Source organism: Mus musculus, chromosome 10, assembly GCF_000001635.26.
Source record: "Mus musculus strain C57BL/6J chromosome 10, GRCm38.p6 C57BL/6J".
Lineage (NCBI taxonomy): Eukaryota > Metazoa > Chordata > Mammalia > Rodentia > Muridae > Mus > Mus musculus.
The window spans coordinates 82,698,975-82,725,688 of NC_000076.6; the positions used below are offsets into that span (position 1 = coordinate 82,698,975).

Genomic DNA, 26,714 nt, shown 5'->3' on the forward strand with positions numbered 1-26,714 from the left:
CATCTTGGCGGAGCCCCGAGGGCCACGTCGCCACGGGCTGGGGGGGCGGGGCCCGCGGGTCACGTGCCGGGCCTCCCGCGCACAGCTGGAGGCGGCGCTCGTCCTCCCCACGAGCCGTGGAGCCCGTGGCGCGCGGGGCATTGTGGGCCGAGGGGCGGGGGTTGGGAAGATGGCGGCTCCCAGCCTCCTCAACTGGAGGCGGGTTTCCTCCTTTACCGGACCGGTGCCTCGCGCCCGGCACGGACACCGAGCCGTGGCCATCCGGGAGCTGATGATCATCTTCGGCGGGGGCAACGAGGGCATCGCGGACGAGCTGCACGTCTACAATACCGGTAGGCGGCGGCTCGGCGACCCCGCCTCGGGACCGCGGAGGGGGAGGGGAGGAGCGGCGGACGCGGGCCTGACAGCTGTCACCGCCGGGTCGCCGCTACCCCAGCCGGGCAGGCGGCGGGGGAAGATCGGCTGGGTCGGCAGCCCGAGCTCGCAACGTGTTGGAAGGCGGCTCGGTGCTCGCGGTTCCGCGGGCTGGACGTGACTCCACCGGTAGACATCGAGACACCCCGGCCCATCCCTCCCCGTGGACCCGAGACGGCGGGTTCCACGGCTGGGCCTCCACCCTAGGGCCGGTCACTTAAGGGGTGGAGATCCCGCCAGTGTCAAGAACAAAACCCACCCCAAGGCGGGCCTCGGTGGTCTTTGCCTTCCCCCAGCCCCCTTCTTAGAACCTAGAGAGTTGAGGGGCGGGGAGGTTCTCCTGGCTGCCTCTTCAGCGTAGGTACAGTTAGTACCGGGCGGAAGCCCGCAAGACAGTTCTCTAAACTCGCGGCGGAGAGAGTTGTGGGTGAACGCGGACTGGTCTCTGATTAGCCGATGTCTGTAGTGTATGTGCTCTGCCCTTCCGGGCTGGTCCTCGCCAAGGGGCTGTCATAGCTAAGGCACCGCTGCACAGCTCGAAGTGTCACTTGTTAAGGGGGCAGGTCTTGACCTCCGTGCTGGTTGAAAGTATATTTTCTCCACTTACAAGTAGTCTAGCAATCATAGGAAACTAGTTAAGGCTAGATACTGAATTTGGTGTCGTTTTAGTTCACAACCTACAACTTTGATGAAACAACTTGATCACAGTAGTCCTCTAAAAGCTAAAAACGGTAGGAGAAATTTTGTTAGTTTTGACTCTCCTCAGTACTCCAACAGAAAAAGTTTTGAAGATGTTTGATTTGGTATAGTGTAAATACCCTGGGCTTAGAAGAAATTGGGTCTGTTTTGAATCTTGCTTTGGCAATTGTTCTAAATCAGCATTAAAGTTACCACGTCTTTCTAAATCACAGGTTTTCCACTTCTTTAATGGGGGGTGACACCAGGATTTTTTTTTAAGAGTACAATGATGCAGAACAGGTTTTCTTTTCCTTTTTCAATACAGGTTTCTCTGTGTAGCCCTGGCTGTCCTAAGACTAGCTCTGTAGTCCAGACGGGCCTCGAACTCACAGAGATCAATGAGCCCCTCGGCCTCCCAAGTGCTTTACTCGGACTAAAGGCATGTGCCACCAGTGCCTGCCCCAGATCTGGGTTTTCAACAGCAGCATTATTACATTTTGGGACTGGTGATTTTTGGCTGTGGCTACTACCTTGTATGTTGTAAGATGCGTGCTGGCATCCTCAGGCTCGAGCCATGGGTTGGTAGTTACACCTCCATCCCAGTTGTGACAACTATATATGATTTTAGACATTGTAAAATCAGTATTCTTGGGGGAGCAAAATAGTCCCCAATTGAGAACTGTTGGAATAAAGGATGGATATGCATGCATGAATGTATGTATGTATGTATTATTATGTAAGTATATATACACATATTCTTTGATTATATGTATAGATCCTTTGACTAATATATTTATCACTCATGGAGTGTGGTAACTTGTTATAATTTATTTTATTTTATTTTTCAACTAGTTACAAACCAGTGGTTCCTACCAGCTGTTAGAGGAGACATCCCTCCAGGCTGTGCAGCCCATGGATTTGTCTGTGATGGGACTAGAATCCTAGTGTTTGGGGGAATGGTTGAATATGGAAGATACAGCAATGAGTTATATGAGTTACAAGTAAGTATATCTTACATTTATTGTTTTCAGTGTGAAGAGCTAATGAAATTGTCATAGTTTTTAAAGGGATGACAAGTATTTTATTAGTACAGTGACAGAAACAGATGCTCTGCATTTTATAGCTTCAAAGAAAATGTTTCCACTTCTACTAACAAGTCAAAATATCTGCTGTCTTGTCATAGGTGTGGTATGACATTTATAGCATAAGGGTATCTAGCCTTCAGCAGCTCTTTGACACAGTTGTCCTTTAGTCTACAACACAAGCACCTCCCAACTGATGACAGCAGATTGCTGGAGTCTGCCCCTAGGTGTTTGAAATCAGTATTGTCTGTGGTGGAGCCTGGATGTTGGCGTTTCTACCACCGAGACTGTGCTTGCAGTGTCTCGGTATGAAAGGAATGGTTTCCTTTAACAGTAGGAACTATCCTCCTCTGTAGTCATGCAGAGAGAGGGGACAGTTTCACCTGGGCTTTCTAGGTTTGACTTGCTTGTTAAACCAGTCAGTCCTCATTGACTAATCTCGCTGTGTTCCAAGGACCATCCATGATCATGAGAGTATCTACCACTTGACATATGTGAATGGGTTGTACTTATTTCCAAGCAAGCAACCATTTCATATAATTGAAAATAGAGAAGATTCTCATGGCTAAAAGAATACATTTTGGAGTTTGGTTTTGTTAAATGAGTTTTGTTTACTTAAAGGTTATTTAGCATTCATGGTTTATCTAATATCTAAAAGCAAGTTTTTATGAATTGCTTCTATTCTTAAAGTTCTACATACAAATACTTAAATTCTTTTCGCTTGGAAAAAATTAGAAGTGATAGTACTTACTACTACTTATTATTATTAGTATTAGCTTATAGAAGATTAGTCTGAATGTCTATTAACACATACATATACACACATATACCTACATATATACTTACAGCTTTGTGAGACAAATCTCACATAGTCCAGGCTGCCTTTAAATTCACTCAGTAGCTAAGGTTAGCTTTCAACTCCTGATCCTCTTGCCTTACAAAGTCTGGGATTACCATAGCCAGCCTTACTCGGATATACATTTTACTCTCAGAAGGTAGCCACTTCTCTTGAGTCTGATGCATGCCTTTAATTCTAGCACTTGGGAGGCAGAGACAGGCAGAGCTCTTAAGTTGGCGGCCTGGTCTACACAGTGAGTTCCAGGACAGCAAGGGCTGCATAGTGAGACCTTGTTTCAACATATAAATCACTAGTTAGATACTTTTTTGTCATTTGTCCCCAGAGGAGCTTATTGGATCTTCCGGTGAGATTCAGATGTATTCGTATGGTGTTTCACTGTTGAAAGTATAGAAATAGAAATGTTTCCTGCTTTTATATGAATATGTTCTTTTTTAGGCAAGTCGTTGGTTATGGAAAAAAGTGAAACCCCAGCCCCCTCCTTCTGGTTTCCCTCCTTGTCCGCGGCTTGGACATAGCTTCTCTTTATATGGTAACAAATGCTATTTGTTTGGTGGTTTGGCAAATGAAAGTGAAGATTCAAATAATAATGTCCCCAGGTACGCTCTCTTGTAGACCAAGTCTTATTTTATATTTAGGTTAAAATATTTTATCTTTAGTTACTGTAAGGCTTAATTTTAGATTTTATATTTGAAACTAACAATAAACATGTTTTTTTTATGTGTTTATGTTTTTGTAGTCCCTAGGGAATAGTTTTCAAACATTTACTAGTCATAAATAATCTTATTAAATTGATACTTGTATAATTGTTTATGCCAATTATCTTTGTATGTCTTGAGCTATAACTCACATTAAGTGGGTTATACCAAAACAATAACATGGTTATTTTAAAATTGGTTTTATCTGAAAAGTTGGTATAAAATATAGTTATTAAATGAAAGCCATTGTTGTCATATTTCATATATTCAGTTAGGCTGTGTTACACCTGGAAACACTGCCCTTCTTTTTCCAAGATAAGGACTTTTCCTTTGTACTTGCTTTTTATTTTTATTTTACTTTTTCTATTTGTTTAACTTTCTATTACTTTTTTTTTTAAACATGCTCTTTTGTTTTTTTCCTGTGTAAACCAGGCTGGCCTAGAACTCAGAGATCCTTCTGCCTCTACTTCCCAGGTGCTGGGATTAAAGGCATGTGCCACCACCACTTTATTTACTTATTAGGTTTTTCCAGACAGGGTTTCTCTGTGTAACCGAGTCCTGGCTGTCCTGGACTTCTGTAGATGAGAACATACAGGTCCTCCTGCTGGGATTAAAGGCATGTGCCACTACACCCAGCCAAACTTTTTATTTTTCAAACCTAGCTGAATTCCAAGAATTGTTTGGATGGCATTATAAATGGGTTTGATTTCTTAATTTCATGTTTGTATATTCATTGCTAGAATATAGCATATATTCAACTGTGTATATTGACACAGTTGAAACCTAGATGAAATCATTTCTTTTTTTTTTAAAGATTTATTTATTATTATAAGTAGGTACACTGTAGCTGTCTTCAGACGCACCAGAAGAGGGTGTTGGATCTCATTACGAATTTTTGTGAGCCACCATGTGGTTGCTGGGATTTGAACTCCGGACTTTCAGAAGAGCAGTCATTGCTCTTAACCGCTGAGCCATCTTACCAGCCCCAAATAATTTCTTTTTAATCATTTTCAAGTATTAAAATTTTTCTTTTGGACTCTATAAGCATTCTTTAAATAAGAAAACATTTTCTTTCATATGTTACAAATATTTATTTCTGGTTTTTGCTTGTTTGGTTGCTCTTTTTTTGAGACAGGGTTTCTCTGTTTGGCCTTTATAGCCCTGGCTGTCCTGGAACTTACTCTGTAGGCCAGGCTGGCTTCTAACTCACAGGGGATTCACCTGTCTCTGCCTCTCAAGTTCTGGGATTAAAGGAGATCACCACCACTCCCCAACTGTGTGTTATAAGTTTTTTTCTAGGTCTTTGCTTTAAACAAGTTTGTTTTTCTAAGTTTGACAACATTTCCTTTTACTATTTTGTGATTCTATATCTTGGGTAAGAAGACAGAAATTATAAAGAATAATAGTTCTGTAATTCCTTCTAGTACATTCATTTTCTTTTTATTGTGTATTTGTAATTACTCTTGTAAATACTGCACGGCTTTCTACTCTTCTTCCTAGTTCAGTTCTAGTAATCCCAGTAGTGAAACAAGCAACTCTTCTCATCTTTTTAGAAACAGAGCCTCATATAGCCCAAGCTAGCCTCAAACTTGATGTGTAGCTAAGGATACCCTTGAATTTTATATCCTCTTGCTTCTATCTCCTAATGGCTGGATTTACAGTTGTATGTAACTACACTGGGTTTGTGCAATGCAAGGGATTGAACCCCAGGCTTCAGTCTACCAACTGTTCATTCTAGGAAGGCATCCTACCCTGGCGATGGAGCTCCACCCTGGTGGATTGTAATTTTTTTTCATGTTTATGTATATATGAGTGCTCAATTTACATGACAGAAGAGGGCATCAGATCTCATTATAGATGGTTGTGGGCCACCACATGGTTGCTGGGAATTGAACTTAGGACCTGCTGGAAGAGCAACCAGTTCTCTTAACTGCTGAGCCATCTTTTCAGCTCGGATGGTAATTCTTAAATAACTATGTCTTTTCTAAGATTTCTGGTTTTACAAACTATACTTTGTAAGCCAAACTCTCTTGTTTATTCTTTTTGCTAGTAAAGTTTTATTGTTAGTAAAGTTTTATTGTCATGCCAACATTGATTTAATTATTACAATACTTTGATTACCTTTATGTTAAATAGCAATTCTGTTCTGTTCAGTCCCCAGCACTGCCAAAATACCACTCCCCAAAAAAGATCCTTAGCAGAGTTGAATAGTTTCACAGATTTTTAGCTGGGCAGTAGTAGGGCACGCCTTTAATTCCAGCACTTGAGAGGCAGAGGCAGGTGGATTTCTGAGTTCGAGGCCAGCATGGTCTACAGAGTGAGTGCCAGGGCTATATAGAGAAACCTTGTCTCAAAAAACCAAAACCAAAAACCAACCAAACAAACAAACAAACAAAAACCCAGATTTTTAGGCCCCAAAATCCAAAAATGTTTATTGTCTCTTTACAGAGAACATTGGCCACTTCTCCATTAGACGTCTCCTGTTTCATTGATATTTACCTTGCTGGCATTTATTATGGCATTTGGTATCCATTCCTGGCATATGTCTTTGATAAGAATAGACTTTTTTAAAACTTACAATTTTATTTAGCTTTATTTCTCTCTCCTTTAAAATAATTTAAGTTCATCTGTGATGATGAATTTACTGTTTCTTTAATACATTTTTAAATTCCATTATTACTCTTTGAAATGTGAGCTGCATTTATTCCTAAGACCTAGTTACACATCACTTTTTTGTTACCAAATTATTTCATGGTTTGCTGAATTAACATTGCTAGCATGGTATACATGTGTGTGTGTAGATACATGTTTCATACACACACACATATGCACATATATATACATATATATATACACATATGTGCATATACACATTTATACACACATACATACATACACACGCCATACCAGTGAAATTCTTCTGCGTTAAAATTTGATCTTAGCTGAGTATGATGGCCATGCTTTTAATTATAGCCCCTGAGAAGCAGAAGCAGTCACAATTTGTGAGTTTGAGGTCAGCCTGGTCTACATAGTGAGACCCTGTTTAAACAAGCAAACAAACAAAAATTTGATCTTTGTCTGTGAAGTACATTCATTTTTTTTTTTTTTAGTCATGTTGTGTCTTTTGATATTGCTTAAGGTGGATCTTTTAAAAATGTTTATTATTTTATATGTTTGGATTTTTTTAAGATTTATTTATTATATTTAAGTACTCTATAGCTGTTTTCAGACACACCAGAAGAGCGCATCAGATCTCATTATGGATGGCTGTGAGCCACCATGTGATTGCTGAGATTTGAACTCAGGATCTTCAGAAGAGCAGTCAGTGCTCTTACCCATTAAGCCATCTCTCCAGCCCATGTTTGGATATTTTGCCTGCATGTATGTCTGCACATGTGTGTCTGGTACAAGTAGAAACCAGAAGCGTGTTTCAGATTTCCTAGAACAGTTGGTTATGAGGCTCTGTGTGGATCCTCTGGAAGAGCATCCAGTGTTCTTATCTGCTGGACTCTGTCCAGCCCTAGAATGGATCTTTTAAAGATCTAGTTTACTAAATGCTTTCCATATATAGTGCCTTCTTTATTTTCCCTTTTTCTTATTTACTTTTGATTTATTTTTCTTTTCCTCTGTTATATCTGACAATTCTGTTTCCCTAAGCTGTCCAGAAATTATCACACTTAAATGGAAATTATCTTGTCATTTTGGGAATAAGTTGGTATTTTACTATTATTGTTGGTATAATTGCCACATGGATTTTTTTGTTTTTTGATAATTATATAACATCACCACGAAACACATAAGGCTACAGCAGCCTCTGGTTTTTTGTTTTCTCTTCATTGTTTCTCTTCTTTGTTCCACTTGAAACAGTTGAAGTTTACAAAAGCTAGAAGAGTAAAATACCTGTGGGCTCCTCACCCGCTTGCTAGCATGCTGTCACCTGTGCTCAGCTGCCATGCACACTGCTAGCATGCTGTCACCTGTGCTCAGCTGCCACGCACACATTCATACTTTGAAGTTTCAGGCATCGTGAAACATCACTCTTAAATTTCTCAGCATACCCCTTTTAGATTTTTGTTTTTCCTGAGAAAGGGTTTATCTGCCCTAGCTGTCCTGGAACTTGATTTGTAGCCCAGGCTGGCCTTGAACTCAGAGATCCGCCTGCCTCTGCTTCCTGAGTGGTAGGTTAAATGATTTATTTTTAATTATGTGTATATGGTGTGTTTGTGTGGGCCTGTGCGTGTGGGTGTGGATTCCCAGTGAGGCCAGAGGCATTGGCTCTCTCTGCAGCTGGAGTTACAGGTGTTTCTGGGCCACCAGATGGGGGTGCTGGGAACTGAATTCATTTCCTGGAAGAATATGTATGCTCTTAACCATTGAGCCATCTCTCCAGCCCCTAAACTTTGAAATCTTCTGATCAGAAATGTTTTGCTTTCTCTCCTTGTACTTGAGTAAAATATTAATAGGAAATTGAATGGATTGGTACAAGTGACATTTTGGAATTGGGAGATAGCTCAACAGGCTAAGCTCTTGCCAGTTGGAGGACCTTGGGTTTGGATGTCCAGAACCTACATAAAAAATATCATGTAATTCCAGCTGATAGCAGGCAGAAACAGAAAAACTCTGGGCAAGAGTTTTTCTTGCCAAAACCAACCAAGTTTCAGGTTCAGGAACAGACTGCCTCAGTTGTACGAGGCAGAGAGTGACTGAGGGGAACCCAGTGCCATTCTCCTGTTTATGCATGTGCACATATATGTGCCCGCATGTATGTGCCCACATGTACATGCATTTGCAGAGAAAACAAAAGTGTGTTAAAAAATAGGTCACAGATTAATGAAAGCTTTTCAAGAAAAGAAGCTGGTTAGAACAAAGTTAGTGTCGGTTTCTAAGTTAAAGACACGTTTTAGGATAGTGCTGTGACATTTTGTAGTGTGCCAAGAAAGCTGCGAAGGAAGCAGTGCTTATTCCAGATAGCAGTGGCATCAAATATTGGCCAAAATCGTGACCATAATAACTGTTATCTAGTGCTGTGTAATAAACTAATGATACAAAATAGTAACTTGTATTGTGTTCACAGACACTGTAAGTAAGATGATTAGGGCACAGAAGACATGGCTAAACCCTTTAGTGAGAAACCTTAAATGGTCATCCCCACATCTGATAGTTAACTGAGGTAACTGAAGGATAGATTCAACTGGGCTATCACCTAACAAGCCTCTACAAATGGCTTTTTTTTTTTTTTTTTTTTTTTTTTTTTTTTTGGAGACAGGATCTCAAATAGAACCCTGGCTGGCTTTGGACTATGTAGCTAAGAGTAACCTTGAACTTCTGGTCACCCTGTTGTACCTTGTGACTGCTGAGATTATAGGCATGTGTCACTGTGCTTGGGATGTGCGTTGCTGAAGACTGGACACAGGGCTTCCTGTCTGCTGGCCACGCTCTCCACCACCTGAGCTGCACACCTAGACCCTCACATGGCCTTTTTTAGATGATGGTTGAGAATTCCACAAGCAGTATTATAGTGAGAACATACTAGCTTTTTACAACCCAGTCTTGGCACATCTTGTTCAGAGCTGTCACAGACCAGCCTAAAGTAAAGGGGAGAGGAGCCTCATCTCATGAGGGAAAGAATGTCAGATGTTTGGGACTGTGTTTTAAAGCCACCACTGTTGTCATTGACAAGAGTATGGGCCAGACGTTTTGTGTCTTCACTAGTAAATCACAGCAAGTGCTCCAGGACGTAGTAGAGTTCCTAAGTGTGTATGACGTGAGTATCTGGAAGTTTTGCTTTTGCTTGCTTAGTGCCTTTTTGTACTATGTGAATTTTTTTACAATAGGCATATGGTAGACATTTTTCTTTTCAAAACCCTGTGTGTGTGTGTGTTTTCTTGTGAGTTTGTTGCACTGTGTGCATGTAGGTGCCTTTAGAGGAAAGAAAGGGGCATCAAATCCTCTGTAACTGGACTTCCAGGTGGTTATAGCCACCAGATGTCAGCACTAAGAACCCTACTTGAGTCTTCTGCAGAGTGGTAATAGCTCTTAGCTACTAAGCCATCTCTTAAGCCCCTTTTTCTTTTTCTTTCCTTTTTTTTTGTTTTTGTTTTTTGTTTGTTTGTTTGTTTGTTTTGAGATAGGGTGTTTTTGTGTGGTTCATACTGACCTGGAATCCATGGTCTTCCTCCCTCAGACTCCTGAGGGCTGAGATTACAGCTGTGCACCACTATGTGGCTGGCATATGTTAGATTTATGAATCAAAATAAAAAGCAAATAAAACATGTGAATGTTTTAATTTCTTTTGTGATATCCTAGGTATTTAAATGATTTCTATGAGTTGGAGCTACAGCATGGTTCTGGTGTTGTGGGCTGGAGCATCCCAGCCACCAAAGGCGTTGTGCCTTCTCCAAGAGAATCCCATACTGCTATTATCTATTGTAAAAAAGACTCTGCGAGTCCTAAGATGTATGTTTTTGGTGGAATGTGCGGTGCTCGTCTGGATGACCTATGGCAGCTTGATTTAGGTAATCTTAATTTGACTCAGGAATTTCTTACGATTAGTAAAGGAACAGTTTTAATGTATTTAATTTTTTTGTTTAAATATTCTTCAAATTGCACTAAGATTTTAGTCAGCATTTATAGTCTTAGGAACAGATGAGACATAGTCAATTATTTTGAGCAAAATTTCTTACAACTATGGTAGTAGTGTTCCACCTTTAATATCGCCTTAAGTTCTGGTTTGTCTAGAATGGTCCAGCTTTGTGCTTATTGTTCCTTGTAATTGTCAGTAGTGCCCTCTGTCACGCAGAGAAGTATCTGGTTAGGTTGCTCGTTTGTATGGTTGTCCTCTCTATCTTCAGAAGTATGGCTTTCACAGCACACACTAACCAGTGGGAAACCCAGAGGGAAGGGATTCTACAAGTGAGCAATGGGGATTGTGCTTCTCATTGTTGTCTCTCGTATAAATTGTGCTCTTATTTAAAACTTTAAAATCAGAAATACTGTTTGTAACTCAAAAGGAATGATGCATTGAGCACACCTTTCCAATATAAGCGTTAAATTCAACTGTAAATAGGTTCTGATTGGCAAGTTTTTTGTGATGCGGATGAGTTTCATCTAAAACATTTGAAACATTTTTGATTTATTTTGATTTGAAACATTTTTGTTTTATTTTGGTAAATACTTCTCTTGTTCTATTTTTTAAGTGTGTAAATTGAGATGATTTGCTGTTATTAGGTCAAATTCCTGATTTGCTTATTTTTATTTCTAGAAACTATGTCATGGTCCAAACCAGAAACTAAAGGGACAGTGCCACTTCCACGAAGCCTTCATACAGCCAGTGTTATAGGAAACAAGTATGGCTTTCCTTTGTTCTTTTGTTTTTTTTATTTTTACCAACTGAAAAGATTCACACAAAAAAAAGTAAAGATGCTACTTTCTTAAAAATAGACTACCAAACTTAATAGTGCCTCCATGTGCAAAAGTAATCTGTCTGTGGGAGCTGAAACACCTGCTCACCGTTACCTGTCAGTACTGTCTCTGATGCTCACCCACACACCGTTACCTGTCAGTACTGTCTCTGATGCTCACCTGCACACCGTTACCTGTCAGTACTGTCTCTGATGCTCACTTAGCTTCCTCTCTGTGACTTTCCTCGTATGGGTGTCATGGCCATCAGCAGGTTTCAGCAAGCTGCTTTATCCTCTCTGTGGTTAGATTCCCAGCAGCCACATGGTGGTTCACATCCAGTAGTAACTCCAGTCCCAGGGAATCAGATGCCTCTGCCGGCTTCCTCAGGCACAAGGCACACATGTGATGCATATGCATACATGCATGCAAAACAGCCATACTAATGAAATAAAATATGTCTTGAAAAGAATTCTCTCTCATTGGCCACCGTCAGCCTGGGAGAGCAAGGTCTAAAAACCAGGTGGACTAAATTCTCATGCAATAGCCAGCTTTATTCAGGATCACATGAGTAAGGTGTTCAATCACAAGGACAAGACACATGTGGCAAAACATATTTTTTCATACAGGCATATGAATAACAACAGCTGAAGTAAAGTGTCCACTACGCCTGGAAGGAGCATGAACACACATCCCAAGGACAGTTGTGTGCTTTGAAGAAACTCAAGTCTCAAGACTCTGGTTTTCTTGGAGTTTTCTCACACACTCACAATTCTCACACTGCTCAATTCCTGGACTGTGTTCCGACAAGAACCTCTAGGTGCTGGGGAAAGTTTAAGCTTATTTATCTGTTTTAACAGTGCCGGAGTTTGAACTGAGAGTTTTACGCATATTTCATAAATGTCTTACCACAGAGCTGCATTACCAAACTTTTTGTTTTTTGTTTTCTGTTTTTTCATTTGAAGACCAGGTTTTATTGACTTACCCAGGCAAGCCTCAAACTTGTAATCTTCCTGCCTCAGCCTCCCTGAGTGGCTGAATTGTAAGCCTGCACCACCAGGCCTGTTCAAGCATGGTTTCACCACAGCCTCCCATGCAGTTGGGGACTACAGACTTCATAGCCACACCCGGCTTACAGTTGTTAAAGTAATAGCCGTGACCCAAGTTATGTGCAATGTCACCATTTTTGGCCACTGTTTTAGCCACTGTTTGTTGATGTGACAAGAGCAACTTAGGAAGGAAGAGCCAGCTCTGCTCACAGTTTGAGGGGATGTCCATCATTTGGGGAGGCCACTATGTCTGCTGTGAAGAAGCAGAGAGAGCTGGGTGCTTGTGCTTTCCTGTGTTATACAGCACTGGCCTCAGGTGTGTTAGAGTTCAACATTTGTCACTTAAATTTACAGCTTTATAAAACTGTCAGCTTTCTTTTGTCACCGTGTGCTGCTGTGACAGGCTTTTGTTTCATTTCCCAGTGTGCCCTTAAACTCATGGGCTCAAATAATCCTCCTATTTGCTTAGCTTCCAAGTACCCATGACTTGAGATGTGTAAATTCTTTAAAAAAAACAAAACAAAACACACAAACCATTTTATCCATTTTCTTATTTATAGTATGGTAGGGCCTGCGTATTTCTGAAGTTTAAGTCAACAAATAAATATAAGTTCTTTCTTAGTATTTCTGATCCAAAAAGTAAAATTAAATCACTTAAAGTTTTTGGTTTTCTTTTGTTGTCTAGGATGTACATTTTTGGTGGATGGGTTCCACATAAAGGTGAAAATCCTGAGACTTCCCCCCATGACTGTGAGTGGAGATGCACCAGCTCGTTTTCTTACCTAAACCTCGGTGAGTCTGGAAACTGACCCATTGACGTGATGTCTGGTACTAAAGTAATTTTTGTTATTTTGCTGCTTAAGAGCAGTACCTGAGTCATGGAAGTTCCTTTCTTTCTAGATACAGCAGAGTGGACTACTCTAGTATCAGATTCTCAGGAAGATAAAAAAAATTCAAGGCCAAGACCAAGAGCAGGACACTGCGCTGTTGCAATTGGCACTCGACTATACTTTTGGAGTGGAAGAGATGGCTACAAAAAAGCACTAAATAGTCAGGTCTGCTGCAAGGACCTTTGGTATCTTGATACTGGTAGGTAAGAGTACTTAATTAAGTTCTAACTGTAGGAACTGTGTCTGTGTCTAATGATGCAAAGTGAATATAATTTCTTCTCTTTCTTAGAACATGAAATGAGTGTGAGGAATGTGTAACTACTCCCCACTCCAAGGAAGTCTACTGACTCCTCTTTCCTTGAGGCAGTACTCACTCTTAATTACTGAGCCATCTCTCCTTCTAATAACTTTTTTGTACAGATGGTTGTAAGCCTTCATGTGGTTGTTGGGAATTGAATTTACTACCTCTGCTTGCTCAGGTCGGCCCCCCTCGCTCAGTCCCTGCTGGCTCTGGCCCAAAGATGTAGTTATTACTATACTGTGACTGCACACTGTATGGCTTCAGAAGGCAGCTACTACTCACCAGCTTTGTTACTCAGTATAGCTTTTTAAAAGTACTTTTCAGGGAGAAGTATTTTACTTTACTGTAAAGGATAATTTTTTCCAGTTAATAAGGGTTCCCTTGTGTGGGGCTGGCAAGATGGCTCGGCTGTGAAGAGCTCATTCTGCTCTTGCAGAGGACGCAAATGCACAGACCATGGGGAAAGGTAGAGAGTGAAGGGTCTCATCATGGCATTTCCATACACACCATAGTGTTTTCCTCTAGTTCTCCTCCCTCTGAAGGTTTATTGCCTTTTCTGAGATAGAGTCTTGTGTATCCCAGCTGGCCTTGAACTCATTATATGGCGAGTGATAACTTTTGAGTGTCTCTCCACCTCCCCAGTGTTGGCATTAAGGTACGCAAGCAGAATGCTTGATTTATGTAGTGCTTTTGTATGTAAAAAGTTGAATACTAAAATGTTGGGAACAACAAGGAATAGAACAACTAAATTGGAGACTAAATGTTTTCATTAAAAAAGCACACTAGCAAAGAGAAAGACAGAAAATCCAGTTTACTGATTTGTCTTTTAAATTGAGATTTACTAATTTACTATTTATACTAGTTAGGGTTTCTTTTACTGTGATGAAACATGACCAAATCAACTTGGAGAGGAAACTTTATTTGGTTTACACTTCAATATTGGGACTCACCATTAAAGGAAATCAGGGTAGGAACCTGAAGATCAGGAGCTGATGCAGAGGCTGTGGAAGGATGCTACTTCCTGGCTTGCTTCCCTGTGGATTGTCCAGCCTGCTTTTTTATAGATCTAGCACCCCCACAATGGGCTGGGCCCTCCTACATTGAGCACTAATTGAGAAAATGACCTGTGGCTGGATCTCATGGAGGCAGTTCCTCAATTGAGGTTCCCACCTTCCAGATGACTCTAGCTTGTGCTGAGCTGGCATAAAACTAGCTATCCTGAACGTGGATAATACAAAGATAACCTTCAGCTGAAAAAATTATAAGAAAAAATGAGTACGTATGAATTTTTCTCTATGAAAAATATGTTTTTGTTCTCCACTTGAGAGATCGGTGCTTTTCAAGGGTTAAGAAACACTCCACTGGATCTGTAACTATTATTTTTTTTATTAAAGGCTTTAGACACCACTATCCATTTAAACATCTGATGTTGCATGTAGGGTTGAGGCCTTGTGGTCTTTGCCTTGTCTACTTGTCTTTGCATGTCTGTTGTTGCCAGTGCTCAGCTCATCTTTATGCAGTCATGAGGGTGAGACTGTGGGGATAGCCTCTGACATTGCTGGGAGACACAGTCTCAGGAAAGTCCCTGTCCTCTGGCTCTTACAGTCTTTCTGTCCCCTCTTCTGCAGTGCTCCCTGAGCCTTAGGTGTGGGAGAAATAACCTTCCCTAAGGACTAGAGCACACCAGCTGTTTATCCAACACAAAATGGTCAGCTCCGAAAACATCATACAAGTGACCTTATACAGACTGAGCAGTTGTGTAGTACTGTAGGGACCTTATAGTACTCAGGTCCCAATAGTACTACAGAGGTCAAAGGCTGAGACCCGCAGGAGGGGACATGTGTTCATCTTCCTAAGCCTTCCCACCTCATTTATAGTTGCCAGTTCCATCCATTTTTTTTTTTAGGGGGGTGGAGGTGGAGGAAGGGAAGAGTTTCTCTGTGTAGCCCTGGCTGTCCTGGAACTCACTCTGTAGACCAGGCTGGCCTTGAACTCAGAGATCCACCTGCCTCTGCCTCCCAAGTGCTGGGATTAACGGTGTGGGCCACCACTGCCTGGCTCTATTTTTTTTTTTCAAACTGTAATTCTGTTTTTCTCTGTGTATATACCATTCTTTCACCTGTTGCCAGACCTTTAGTTGATGCATTTCCTTGACATTACGACTAGAGTAGCCATAGACATAGATGAGGAAGTATGTGTGAATAGGATGTAAAGGCCTTTGATAGATGTCCAAGAGTGATAGATCGAGGTCAAGTGGGAGCTCTGTCTTCAGGCTTCTGAGGTCTCCCTTTGGTGTCCATAGTGGCAGGATCAGTTCACACTCTGGGCAGCATGAGTGAGTCTTGTTTTCCATAGGTCTTCAGTGTTCCTGTTTTCTGTTTTCTTTTTTTTTTTTTTTTTTAATTTTAATTTATTTACGTTTCAAGTGTTATCTCCTTACCCGGTTCCCCCTACTTCTGGAAACCCCATATCCTATCCCCTTTCTCCTGCCTCTATGAGGTTGTTTCTCTACCCACCCACCCACTCCTGCCTCCCCGCCCTCAATTCCCCTACATTGGAGCGTCTATCAAGCCTTCATAGGACCAAGGCCCTCTCCTCCCATTGATGCCTGACAAGGCCATCGTCTGCTACATATGCAGCTGGAACCATATGTACTCCTTGGTTGGTGGCTTAGTCCCTGGGAGCCCTGGGGAGTCTGGTTGGTTGATATTGCTGTTCATCCTATGGGATTGCAAACCCCTTCAGCTCCTTCAGTCCTTTCTCTAACTCCTCCATTGGGGACCCTGCACTCAGTGCAGTGGTTGGCTGTGAGCATCCAACTCTGGTTTTTTAAGGCTCTGGCAGGGCCTCTCAGGAGACAGCTATATCAGGCCCCTGTCAGCAAGCACTTCTTGTCATCCACAATAGTGTCTGAGTTTGGTGACTATATATGGGATGGATTCCCAGGTGGAGCAGACTCTGGATGGCCTTTCCTTCAGTCTCTGCTCTGTACTTTGTCTCCATATTAGTTCCTGTGAATATTTTGTTCTCCTTTGTAAGAAGGACCAAAGCACGCACACTTTGCTCTTCCTTCTTGAGATTGATGTGGTCTGTGAATTCTGTTTTGGGTATTCCGAGCTTTTGAGCCAATATCCACTTATCAGTGAGTACATATGTGTTCTTTTGTGATTGAGTTACCTCAGGATGATATTTTCTAAGAACTTCATGAATTCATCTTTCTAATAGCTGAGTAGTACTCCATTGTGTAAATGTACCACATTTTCTGTATCCATTCATCTATTGAGGAAGATCTGGGTTATTTTCAGCTTCTGGCTATTATAAATAAGGCTGCTATGAACATAGTGGAACATGTGTCCTTATTACATGTTGGAGCATATTCTGGGTATATGCCCAGGAGTGGTAGAGCTAGGTCCTCAGGTATAACTATGTCCAGTTTTCTGAGGAACTACCAAACTGATTTTCAGAGTGGTTGTACCAGTTTGCAATCCCACCAGCAATGGAGGAGTGTTCCTCTTTCTCCACATCCTTGCCAGCATCTGCTGTCACCTGAGTTTTTGATCTTAGCCATTCTGCCTGGTGTGAGGTAGAATCTCAGAGTAGTTTTGATTTGCATTTCCCTGATGATTAAGGATGTTGAACATTTCTTTAGGTGCTTCTCAGTCCTTCAAGTTTCCTCAGTTGAGAATTCTCTGTTTAGCTCTGTTCCCTTTAGGGTTATTGGGTTCTCTGGAGTCTAACTTCTTGAGTTCTTTGTATATATTGGATATTAGCCCTCTATCAGATGTAGGATTGGTAAAGATTTTTCCTAATGTGTTGGTTGCTGTTTTGTCCTATTGACAATGTCCTTTGCCTTATAGAAGCTTTGCAATTTTATGAGGTCCCATTTGTCAATTCTTGATCTTAGAGCATAAACCATTGGAGTTCTGTTCAGGAACTTTCCTCCTGTGCCCATGTGTTCTAGGCTTTTCCCCACTTTCTCTTCTGTTAGGTTTAGCGTATCTGGTTTTATGTGGAAGTCCTTAATCTACTTGGACTTGAGCTTTGTACAGGGAAGTAAGAATGGATCAATTGGGATTTTTCTACATGTTAACTGCCAGTTGAACCAGCACCATTTGTTGAAAATTCTGTCTTTTTTCCACTGGATGGTTTTAGCTTCTTTGTCAAAGATCAAGTGACCATAGGTGTTTGCGTTCATTTCTGGGTCTTCAATTCTATTTCATTGATCTACTTGCCTGTCACTGAACCAATACCAAGTAGTTTTTAACACAATTGCTTTGTAGTACAGCTTGAGGTCAGGGATGGTGATTCCCCCAGAAGTTCTTTTATTGTTGAGAATAGTTTTTGCTATTCTGGGTTTTTTTGTGGGGTTTTTTTGTTTGTTTGTTTTGTTTTGTTTTTGTTTTTGTTTTGTTATTCCAAATGAATTTGAGACTTGCTCTAACTCTGAAGAATTGAGTTGGAATTTTGATGGGGATTGCATTGAATCTGTAGATTGCTTTCAGCAAGATGGCCGTTTTTACTATATTAATATCATCAATCCACAAGCATGGGAGATCTTTCCATCTTCTGAGGTCTTGATTTCTTTCTTCAGAGACTTGACATTCTTGTCATACAGATCTTTCACTTGTTTGACTAAAGTCAAACCAAGGTACTTTATACTGTTTGTGACTATTGGGAAGGGTGTCGTTTCCCTAACTTCATTCTCAGCCTGTTTATCCTTTGAGTATAGGAAAGCTACTGATTTGTTTGAGTTAATTTTATATCTGGCCACTTTGCTGAAGTTGTTTATCATCTGTAGGAGTTCTCTGGTGGAGTTTTTGGGGTTACTTAAGTATACTATAATATCATCTGCAAATAGTGATGTTTTGACTTCTTCCTTTCCAATTTCTATCCCCTTGACCTTCTTTTGCTGTCTAATTGCTCTGGCTAGGACTTCAGGTACTATATTGAATAGATAGGTAGATAGTGGGCAGCCTTGTCTAGTTCCTGATTTAGTGGGATTGCTTCAAGTTTCTCTCCATTTAGTTTGATGTTTGATGTTGGCTACTGGTTTGCTGTATATTGATTTTACTATGTTTAGGTATGGGCCTTGAGTTCCTGATCTTTCTAACACATTTAACATGAAGGAATGTTGAATTTTGTCAAATGCTTTTTAGCATCTAATGAGATGATCATGTGATTTTTTTCTTTGAGTTGTGTATGTAATGGATTACATTGATGAATTCCCGTATATTGAATCATCCCTATATCCCTAGGATTAAGCCTACTTGATCATGGTGAATGATTGTTTTGATGTGTTCTTGAATCTGGTTTGCAAGAATTTTACTTTGTATTTTTGCATCGACATTCATAAGAAAAATTGGTCTGAAGTTCACTTTCTTTGTTGGGTCTTTGTGAGGTTTTGGTATCAGCATAACTGTGGCTTCATAGAACAAATTGGGTAGTGTTCCTTCTGTTTCTATTTTGTGGAATAGTTTGAAGAGTATTAGTATTAGGTCTTCTTTGAAGGTCTGATAGAATTCTGCACTAAACCCATCTGGTCCTGGGCTGTATTTTGGTTGAGAGACTTTTAATGACTGTTTCTATTTCTTTAGGGGTTATGGGACTGTTTAGATGGTTTATCTGATCCTGATTTAACTTTGGTATTTGATATCTGTCTAGAAAATTGTCCACTTCATCCAGGTTTTCCAGTTGTGCTAAGTATAGGCTTTTGTAGTAGGATCTGATGATTTTTTAATTTCCTCAATTTCTTGGTATATCTCCCTCTTCATTTCTGATTTTGTTAATTTGGATACTGTCTCTGTGCCCTCTGGTTAGTCTGGCTAAGGGTTTATCTATCTTGATGATTTTCTCCAAGAACCAGCTCCTGGTTTTGTTGATTCTTTGTATAGTTCTTTTTGTTTCTACTTGGTTGATTTCAGCCCTGAGTTTGATTTTTATCTGCCCTCTACTCCTCTTAGGTATATTTGCTGCTTTTTGTTCTAGATCTTTCTGGTAGACTGTTAAGCTGCTAGTGTATGCTCTCTCCAGTTTCTTTTTGGAGGCACTCGGAGCTATGAGTTTTCCTCTTAGGACTGCTTTCATTGTGTCCCATAAGTTAGGGTATGTTTATTGTGCCTTCATTTTCATTAAATTCTAAAAAGTTTTTAATTTCTTTATTTCTTCCATGACCAAGTTATCATTGAGTAGAGCATTGTTCAGCTTCCATGTGTGTGGGGGCTTTCTGTTGTTTTTTTGACTGTTGAAGACCAGCCTAAATCCATAGTGATCTGATAGGATGCATGAGATTGTTTCAGTCTTCTTACATCTGCTGAGGTCTGATTTGTGACTGATTATATGCTCAGTTTTGGAAAAGGAACCATGAGGTTTCTGAGAAGACGGTACATTCTTTTGATTTAGGATGAAATGTTCTATAGATGTCTGTTAAATCCATTTGGTCCATAACTTCTGTTAGTTTTACTGTGTCTCTGTTTAGTTTGTGTTTCCATGATCTATCCATTGATGAGAGTTGGGTGTGGAAGTCTCCCACTTTATTATTGTGTGAGGTGCAATATGTGCTTTGAGTTTTAGTAAAGTTTCTTTTATTAATGTGTGTGTCCTTGCATTTGGAGCATAGATGTTCAGAATTGAGAATTATTCTTGGTAGATTTTTTTTCTTTGATGAGTCTGAAGTGTCCTTCCCTTATCTTTTTTGATGACTTTTGTTTGAAAATTGATTTTATTCAATATTAAAAAGGCTACTCCAGCTCGTTTCTTAGGATCATTTTCTTGGAGAATTGTTTTCCAGCCCTTTACTCTGAGGTAGTGTTTGTCTTTGACAGTGAGGTACATTTCCTGTATGCAGCAAAATGCTATGTCCTGTTTCCGTATACAGTCTATTAGTATATGTCTTTTTATTGGGGAATTAAGTCTATTAATGTTAAGAGATATTAAGGAATAGTGATTGTTGCTTCCTGTTATTTTTGGTGTTATTTATATGTTTATGTGGCTATCTTCTTTTGGGTTTGTCGTAAGAAGATTACTTTCTTGCTTTTTCTAGGGTGTAGTTTCCCTCCTTGTGTTGATGTTTTCCATCTATTATCCTCTGTAGTGCTGGATTTGTGGAAAGATAGTGTATAAATCTGGTTTTGTCATGGAATATCTTGGTTTCTCCATCTATAGTAATTGAGAGTTTTGCTGGGTATAGTAGTCTGGGCTGGCATTTGTGTTCTCTGAGAGTCTATATGAGATTTGCCCAGGATCTTCTAGCTTTTAGTCTCTGGTGAGAAGTCTGGTGTAATTCTGATAGGTCTGCCTTTATATGTTACTTGATCTTTTTCCCTTAATGCTTTTAATATTCTTTCTTTGTTTTGTGCATTTGGTGTTTTGACTATTATGTGACGGGAGGAATTTCTTTCCTGGTCCAGTCTATTTGGTGTTCTGTAGGCTCCCTGTATGTTTATGAGCATCTCTTTCTTTAGGTTAGGGAAGTTCTCTTCTGTAATTTTGTTGAAGATATTTACTGGTCCTTTAAGTTGGGAATCTTCACTCTCTTCTATACCTATTACCTTAGGTTTGGTCTTCTCATCGTGTCCTGGATTTCCTGGATGTTTTGGGTTAGGAGCTTTTTGCATTTTGCATTTTCTTTGACTGCTGTGTCAATGTTTTCTATGGTAAATTCTGCACCTGAGATTCTCTCTTCTATCTCTTATATTCTGTTGGTGATGCTCGCGTCTATGACTCCTGTTCTCTTTTCTAGGCTATCTCCAGGTTTGTCTCCCTTTTTGATTTCTTTTTTTTTAGATCCTAGATGGTTTTGTTCAATTCCTTTACCTGTTTAATAGTGTTTTCCTGTAATTTTGTATAAACCGGTATTCTCTTGTATTTCTTTAAGGGAGTATTTATGACCTTCTTATAGTCCTCTATCATCATCATGAGATCTGATTTTAAATCAGAGTCTTGCTTTTCTGGTGTATTGGGGTACCCAGGGCTCACTGAGTAGAAGAACTGGGTTCTGATGATGCCAAGTAGCCTTGGTTTCTATTGCTTATGTTCTTGCCCTTGCCTTTCGCCACCTGGTTATCTCTGGTGTTCGATGGTCTTGCTGTCTCTGACTGTGACTTGTCCCTCCTGCAAGCCTCTGTGTCAGTACTCCTGGGAGACCAGTTCTGTCCTGGAGGAATTTGGGTATGAAGAGCTGTAGTACAGGGTCAACTCTGGGGTGCAGACAGTAATCAGAAGTACCCTGTCCCCAGCTGTTCCTTGATTTCTGTGTCCTGATGGTTCTGGGAGGGTCCCTCTTGTGCCAGGAGTTTGAAGAGAAGTGATGGTCTTACCTGTGCTTGCAGGTGTGTTGGCTCTCCTGGGAGACCAGCTCTCTCCTGGCGGTATTGATGTATGTAGTGCTATGGCACTGGATCAGCTTCTGCGCAGATAGAAACCAGAAGGCTCCTGTCCCAGGCAGCTCCTAGGTTCCTGGGTCCTGAGGTTTCCATGAGGTTCCTCTGAGCAGCAGTGCTGGTTTTACCTGCACTCACAGGCTTGTCTGCACTCCTGGCAGGCTCGCTCTCTCCTGCGCTATTTGGGTATGGAGCCCCTTTGCAGAGGATCAGCTCCAGGCCAGACAGAAATGGGGGTGTGTTGCTGTTTTCAATGAGACCCTTTCTGACAGTGATAAGACAGGATCACAGTATTTTCATTTGCATTTCCCTGATCACCAAGGATGTCAAACACATTTTAAGGTATTTATTAGCCATTATATCTCCTCTTTTGAAAATTCTCTGCTGCTCAGCTCATTTTTAAATTGGGTTGTTTGTTTTCTTACTATTAGTTTTTTAAGTTCTTTGTATTTTCTAGATAACTATCCATTACAGATGACAAATGCTTTCTCCTGCTCTGTAGGCAACCTCTTTACTCAATTAACACTTTCCTCTGCAGAAATTAACTTCATGCAGTCCCATATGTTGATAATTGCCTTATTTCCTGAGTGACTGGACTCCTATTTTACAAGTCCTTACCTATGACTTGAGGTATCTTCCCTATATTTTCCTCTAGCGTTTTCCAGGTTTCAGATTTGGTTCCTTTTTTTTTTTTTTTTTTTTTCATGTGCGTTAGTGTTTTGCCTGTATATATGTCTATGTGAGGGTGTCAGATCTCCTGGAACTGGAGTTACAGACAGTTGTGAGCTGCCAGGTTAGTGCTGGGAATTGAACCTGGGTCCTCTGGAAGAACAGTGCTCTTAACCCCTGAGCCAGCCCTCCAGCCCCAGTTTTGGTTCTTTTCAGCATGATGACCTTTTCACTCTCCTGTCTCGAGGAGCTTTTTAAATTTCTTTTTTTTTCAGTTCCTGCAATTTTTAAATCTTATGATGCTGGCGGCTTGTTTCTGTTAGTTTCTTTATACTGAGTCTTCCATTATAGCCCAAGAGACCTCACATTGCAATCCCCCTGCCTTAGGTATGCGCCACCATTCTCTCTTTGGTGCATGATTGCTTGTTAAGGAAGGTTTTATTTTTATTATTTTGAATTATTTGTAGGTGTGTGGTCTTAATTTTAGTATGTGCAAGTGAGTGCAGGTGCCTGAAGCCAGAGGCATCTCATCCCCTGGAATGGGAGCTACACATGGCTGGGACTCACCTGATGACTGTGTGGGAAGTAACTCAGGGCTTCTCTAGCCATCTCCTCAGCACTGCAGATCTGATGTAATCTGCTGTGCTGAGGACTAACTGGGCCCTTTCAGTCTGGAAACTCAGGTTGTTTAGTTTCATAGAAATTTATTTCAGGGGGGCTGGAGAGATGTCTCAGGGGTTAAGAACACTGACTGCCCTTCCAGAGGTCCTGAGTTAAATTCCCAGCAACCACATGGTGGCTCACAGCCATCTGTAATGAGATCCTATGCCCTCTTCTGGTGTGATTGAAGACAGAGTACTCACATATATAAAATAATTAAACCTTTAGAAAATTGTATTTTAGGACTTATATTTTTCAAAATTCTCTCCATATCTTCTCTCTTCATATGTGTTTGGTCTGCTTCCTAAATCTCTCCAAATGTTTGCTTTTATTCAAGTCTGAGTTGCCATACTTTGACAAATAAAAATAGCTTAGTTTATTAATGGGATGTTGGAGGAATTTTTATGGGATTTGTTGAAGTTACTAGGCCATATAGTAAATATTTCAGGCCATATGGGTCCCCTAATTCACCTTGAAGTATGAAAGTAACCCTAGGCAAAATACATTAACAAATGAGTCCTGCTGTATTTCAGCAGACTTGTTCAGGAAACAGGCTTGGACTGGCTCTGGCCTATTGTGGGTATATTGCTGCTCCTCAGTAAAAAGATAGATTTGAGGCTGGAGGGATGGGTGACTTAGCAGTTAAGAGTGCAAGCAGCCCTTCCAGAGGGCTACATGGCACCTCACAACATCTGTAACTCCAGTTCCAGGGACCTGACACCTTCTTCTGTACTGTGTGTAGCAGGCATGCACATGATGCACAGGTATACATAAAGGCAAAACACCTAAAAACATAAAATAATGATTAAAATATTTTTAAAAGATAATATTTTAAAATAAAGAAGATAATGGGCCTGCTGAGCTACAGGCTTGTAGACTGTAAATCACAAAGATGAATTTTCTTAGCTAACTATTGGAAGCTGGGAACATAATTTCTCTCAGTTATGAGGCTCACTCACACCCTAAGTATACATAGAAGATAGGACCAAAGATATTGTATATGTAATCTTAGATCTTAAAGATCTGTTACTTGTTGTGGAAATGTTAGCAATATTTTATACCAAGGTTATATGCTTTGGGTAATACTGATTTTGCTAAAGGGGTATTAAAACTCTATATTTTTCCAAAATATATCCAAGTCATTTTTCCTAACAGCAGTATTTCTAGCATGTATGCTGTTTGTTGAAACTCAGTTCTTTAAATTTAAAAAATTAAAGTTTCTAAAGGTAAAATAGCAAAGCAGTAGTTCTGTAATACTCGGTTACAGCCCTCGGCCTTTTAGGCGGGATCGTCACGTTCAGGATAGACCTTCAGGATTCTGGGATTAAACATTTTCATGCTGAGTCTCATTACTTAAGTAGTTTGGTATTGGATGGTTTATTTTTATGATAACCTGAATAAGATCAGAACTACACAGTACTGTGCTCTCACTGACTCTGGCTTCATTTAAGTATATTCAGTAAGCAGTGCAGTGCTCATCACTGGAGATCTCAAAGCTTCAGTACACCAGAACTATTGGCAAATTATCGATGCATTTGAAACTAAAGGATTATATGGCTATTTTTCTTTAGAGAAACCTCCAGCACCATCACAAGTGCAGTTAATCAAAGCTACTACCAACTCTTTCCATGTCAAGTGGGATGAAGTGCCGACGGTTGAGGGCTATCTTTTGCAGTTGAATACTGACCTGACGTACCAAGCTACATCGTCTGACTCTTCAGCAGCGCCAAGTGTGCTAGGTAAAATAAGTGTCATGCTTGAGGAATGCATGTCTGCTCGTGTGCTTCTTAAAAACCCAGAAAGCCATGTTGTGGTCATGCTCGGGTCAGGACGATGCGGGGATTTAACCTGTCCTGGTACATACCTGGTAACCTGTCCTGGTACATACCTGGTAACCTGGTAACCTGTCCTGGTACATACCTGGTAAGCCAACCCCTCAACCTCAGCTCTGAATCTCGGCTGCTTTACTGTTGCTGTGGTAGAACTCAGAAAGGAACATAGAGTTCATTTTGACGCTGTTTTAAAATTGATAGTACTTGAGTTCCAGAAATGTTTTTAATTAGCTTTCAGAAATATTTTACTGTTTTTTTAAGTGTTTTTAACTGAACAGACCCTTGGAAAATAATTAAATTTGTTATAGTCTTCAGGAAGGATTTCAGCAACTATTAAGTAAAGTATTAAGAAATCGGCTAAACTTGAGTAAAGATGATATTTTAATCTTTAACATGTATATTTACAACATATTTTATGAATGCTAATTAAGAGCGCATCAGTGTGAACTTTCTCATTCCTACAGGAGGCAGGATGGACCCTCACAGACAAGGCAGTAATAGCACCCTTCATAACAGTGTAAGTTGAAGCATCTGTGATGACAAATGAGGATTTACGGCTCTAGTCCCCGTTTTTATTGAGATTTTTCTGTGTATTACTCTAAATAAGTGATTACTCCTGGCTTTCTATGCGAATCATCTCTGAGATGTCCAGGCAGCTCTGTTCTCCCAGGGCTGGGCTGGGGCGAAGCTCAGGGTTAGAGTGCTTGGTAGCATATGTGAGACCCTGGATTCACTCTCTAGCCCCACAGAAATAAAAGGGAAAAGAGTTCCACAGGATTATTATGTCAGAAGCCTGAAGTGCATTCTCTTGTTATGAAGAGAAGCCTGGTTTCATCGCATATAGCATTGGATGCTGTTGTATCCAATTGATACTTAAGAGCCAGGCGTGGTGGTGCATGTCTGTATTCCCAGCATTGGAGAGCTGGAGCCAGAGCGTTCAGAAAGTCAAGGCCAGCCTTAGCTTTACTGTTCAGAGCCAACCTGAACTAAGCAGAACCCTGTCTGGACCAAAGTGCATTTTCATATGTTTATATTGTAACATTACTAGATGTCACACGTACATTAATTCTGAATCTATAAAATATGATTTAAGTATATTTTCATGGTGTACTATATATTTCATTTACAAAGAATATCAGTAGCTAAACTGAACAACTGTGAGTTTACTTGTTCTTTATGAAGTAGTCATGGTAAGTATTTGTATATTTTCTCTGGTAAACTGCTGTTGAAAGCAGTGGACCCTTCCCATGGAAAGGGCTGAGCTGTGTTCCTATTGTGAGCATGACTGAGGATGAGGAGGGTGAGAACACACCGTAGTGTGCAGGAAGGAGGCCGTACACGCTCTGTTAATTCAGCTTGGGAGTTGTCTGTTTCAGTAGACAAACTATATGTATATTATGTCTATAAAGGTGTTGTGGATATTATATGGGGGGGTGTGCGTGCACGTGTGTACACACATGTACGTGTACCATAAACTGTGTATACCATAAGGTACTGTTGTCCCTTCCTGTTCTTGGATCTTGCTAAAAAATGACTCCTTTAAATTATTTTAGCTTTCTTTTAGTATCTTAACAGTGCCCTCCTAAATGAAGTCATAGTTGAATGTGGTACCAACACCTTTAATCTCAGCATTCAGGAAGCGTAGGCAGGTGGATCTCTGTGAGTTCAAGGCCAGCTTGGTCTACATAGTAAGTTCCAGGCCAGCAAGGGCTGCATAGTGAGACCCTGTCTCAAAAAACCAAGCAGAAGAACAATAACAATAAATAAAATCCTTATTTAGCCAAGTCTTTACTTTCTAGCTTTTGATCC

The 26,714-nt window shown here is 40.5% G+C and overlaps 1 protein-coding gene across 7 annotated transcripts in view; it reads left to right on the plus strand.

Moving 5' to 3' along the window:
* Positions 1–32: 32 nt before the first annotated feature.
* Positions 33–26,714, plus strand: part of Hcfc2 (host cell factor C2) — a 96,859-nt gene continuing 70,177 nt past the window's right edge. For 5 of the 7 annotated variants that reach the window (XM_030245241.1, XM_030245242.1, XM_011243545.3 and 2 more), the window contains exons 1-9: positions 38–332; positions 1,945–2,093; positions 3,469–3,629; positions 10,035–10,243; positions 10,990–11,074; positions 12,861–12,967; positions 13,076–13,264; positions 24,645–24,812; positions 25,370–25,422. In XM_030245241.1, coding sequence (XP_030101101.1) covers positions 170–332; positions 1,945–2,093; positions 3,469–3,629; positions 10,035–10,243; positions 10,990–11,074; positions 12,861–12,967; positions 13,076–13,264; positions 24,645–24,812; positions 25,370–25,422 — 1,284 coding nt within the window. In that variant the 5' untranslated portion in view covers positions 38–169. Of the gene's footprint in view, positions 333–1,944; positions 2,094–3,468; positions 3,630–10,034; positions 10,244–10,989; positions 11,075–12,860; positions 12,968–13,075; positions 13,265–24,644; positions 24,813–25,369; positions 25,423–26,714 lie in introns of all 7 variants that reach the window. The other 2 variants (NM_001081218.1, NM_001368720.1) reach the window with 2 other exon arrangements.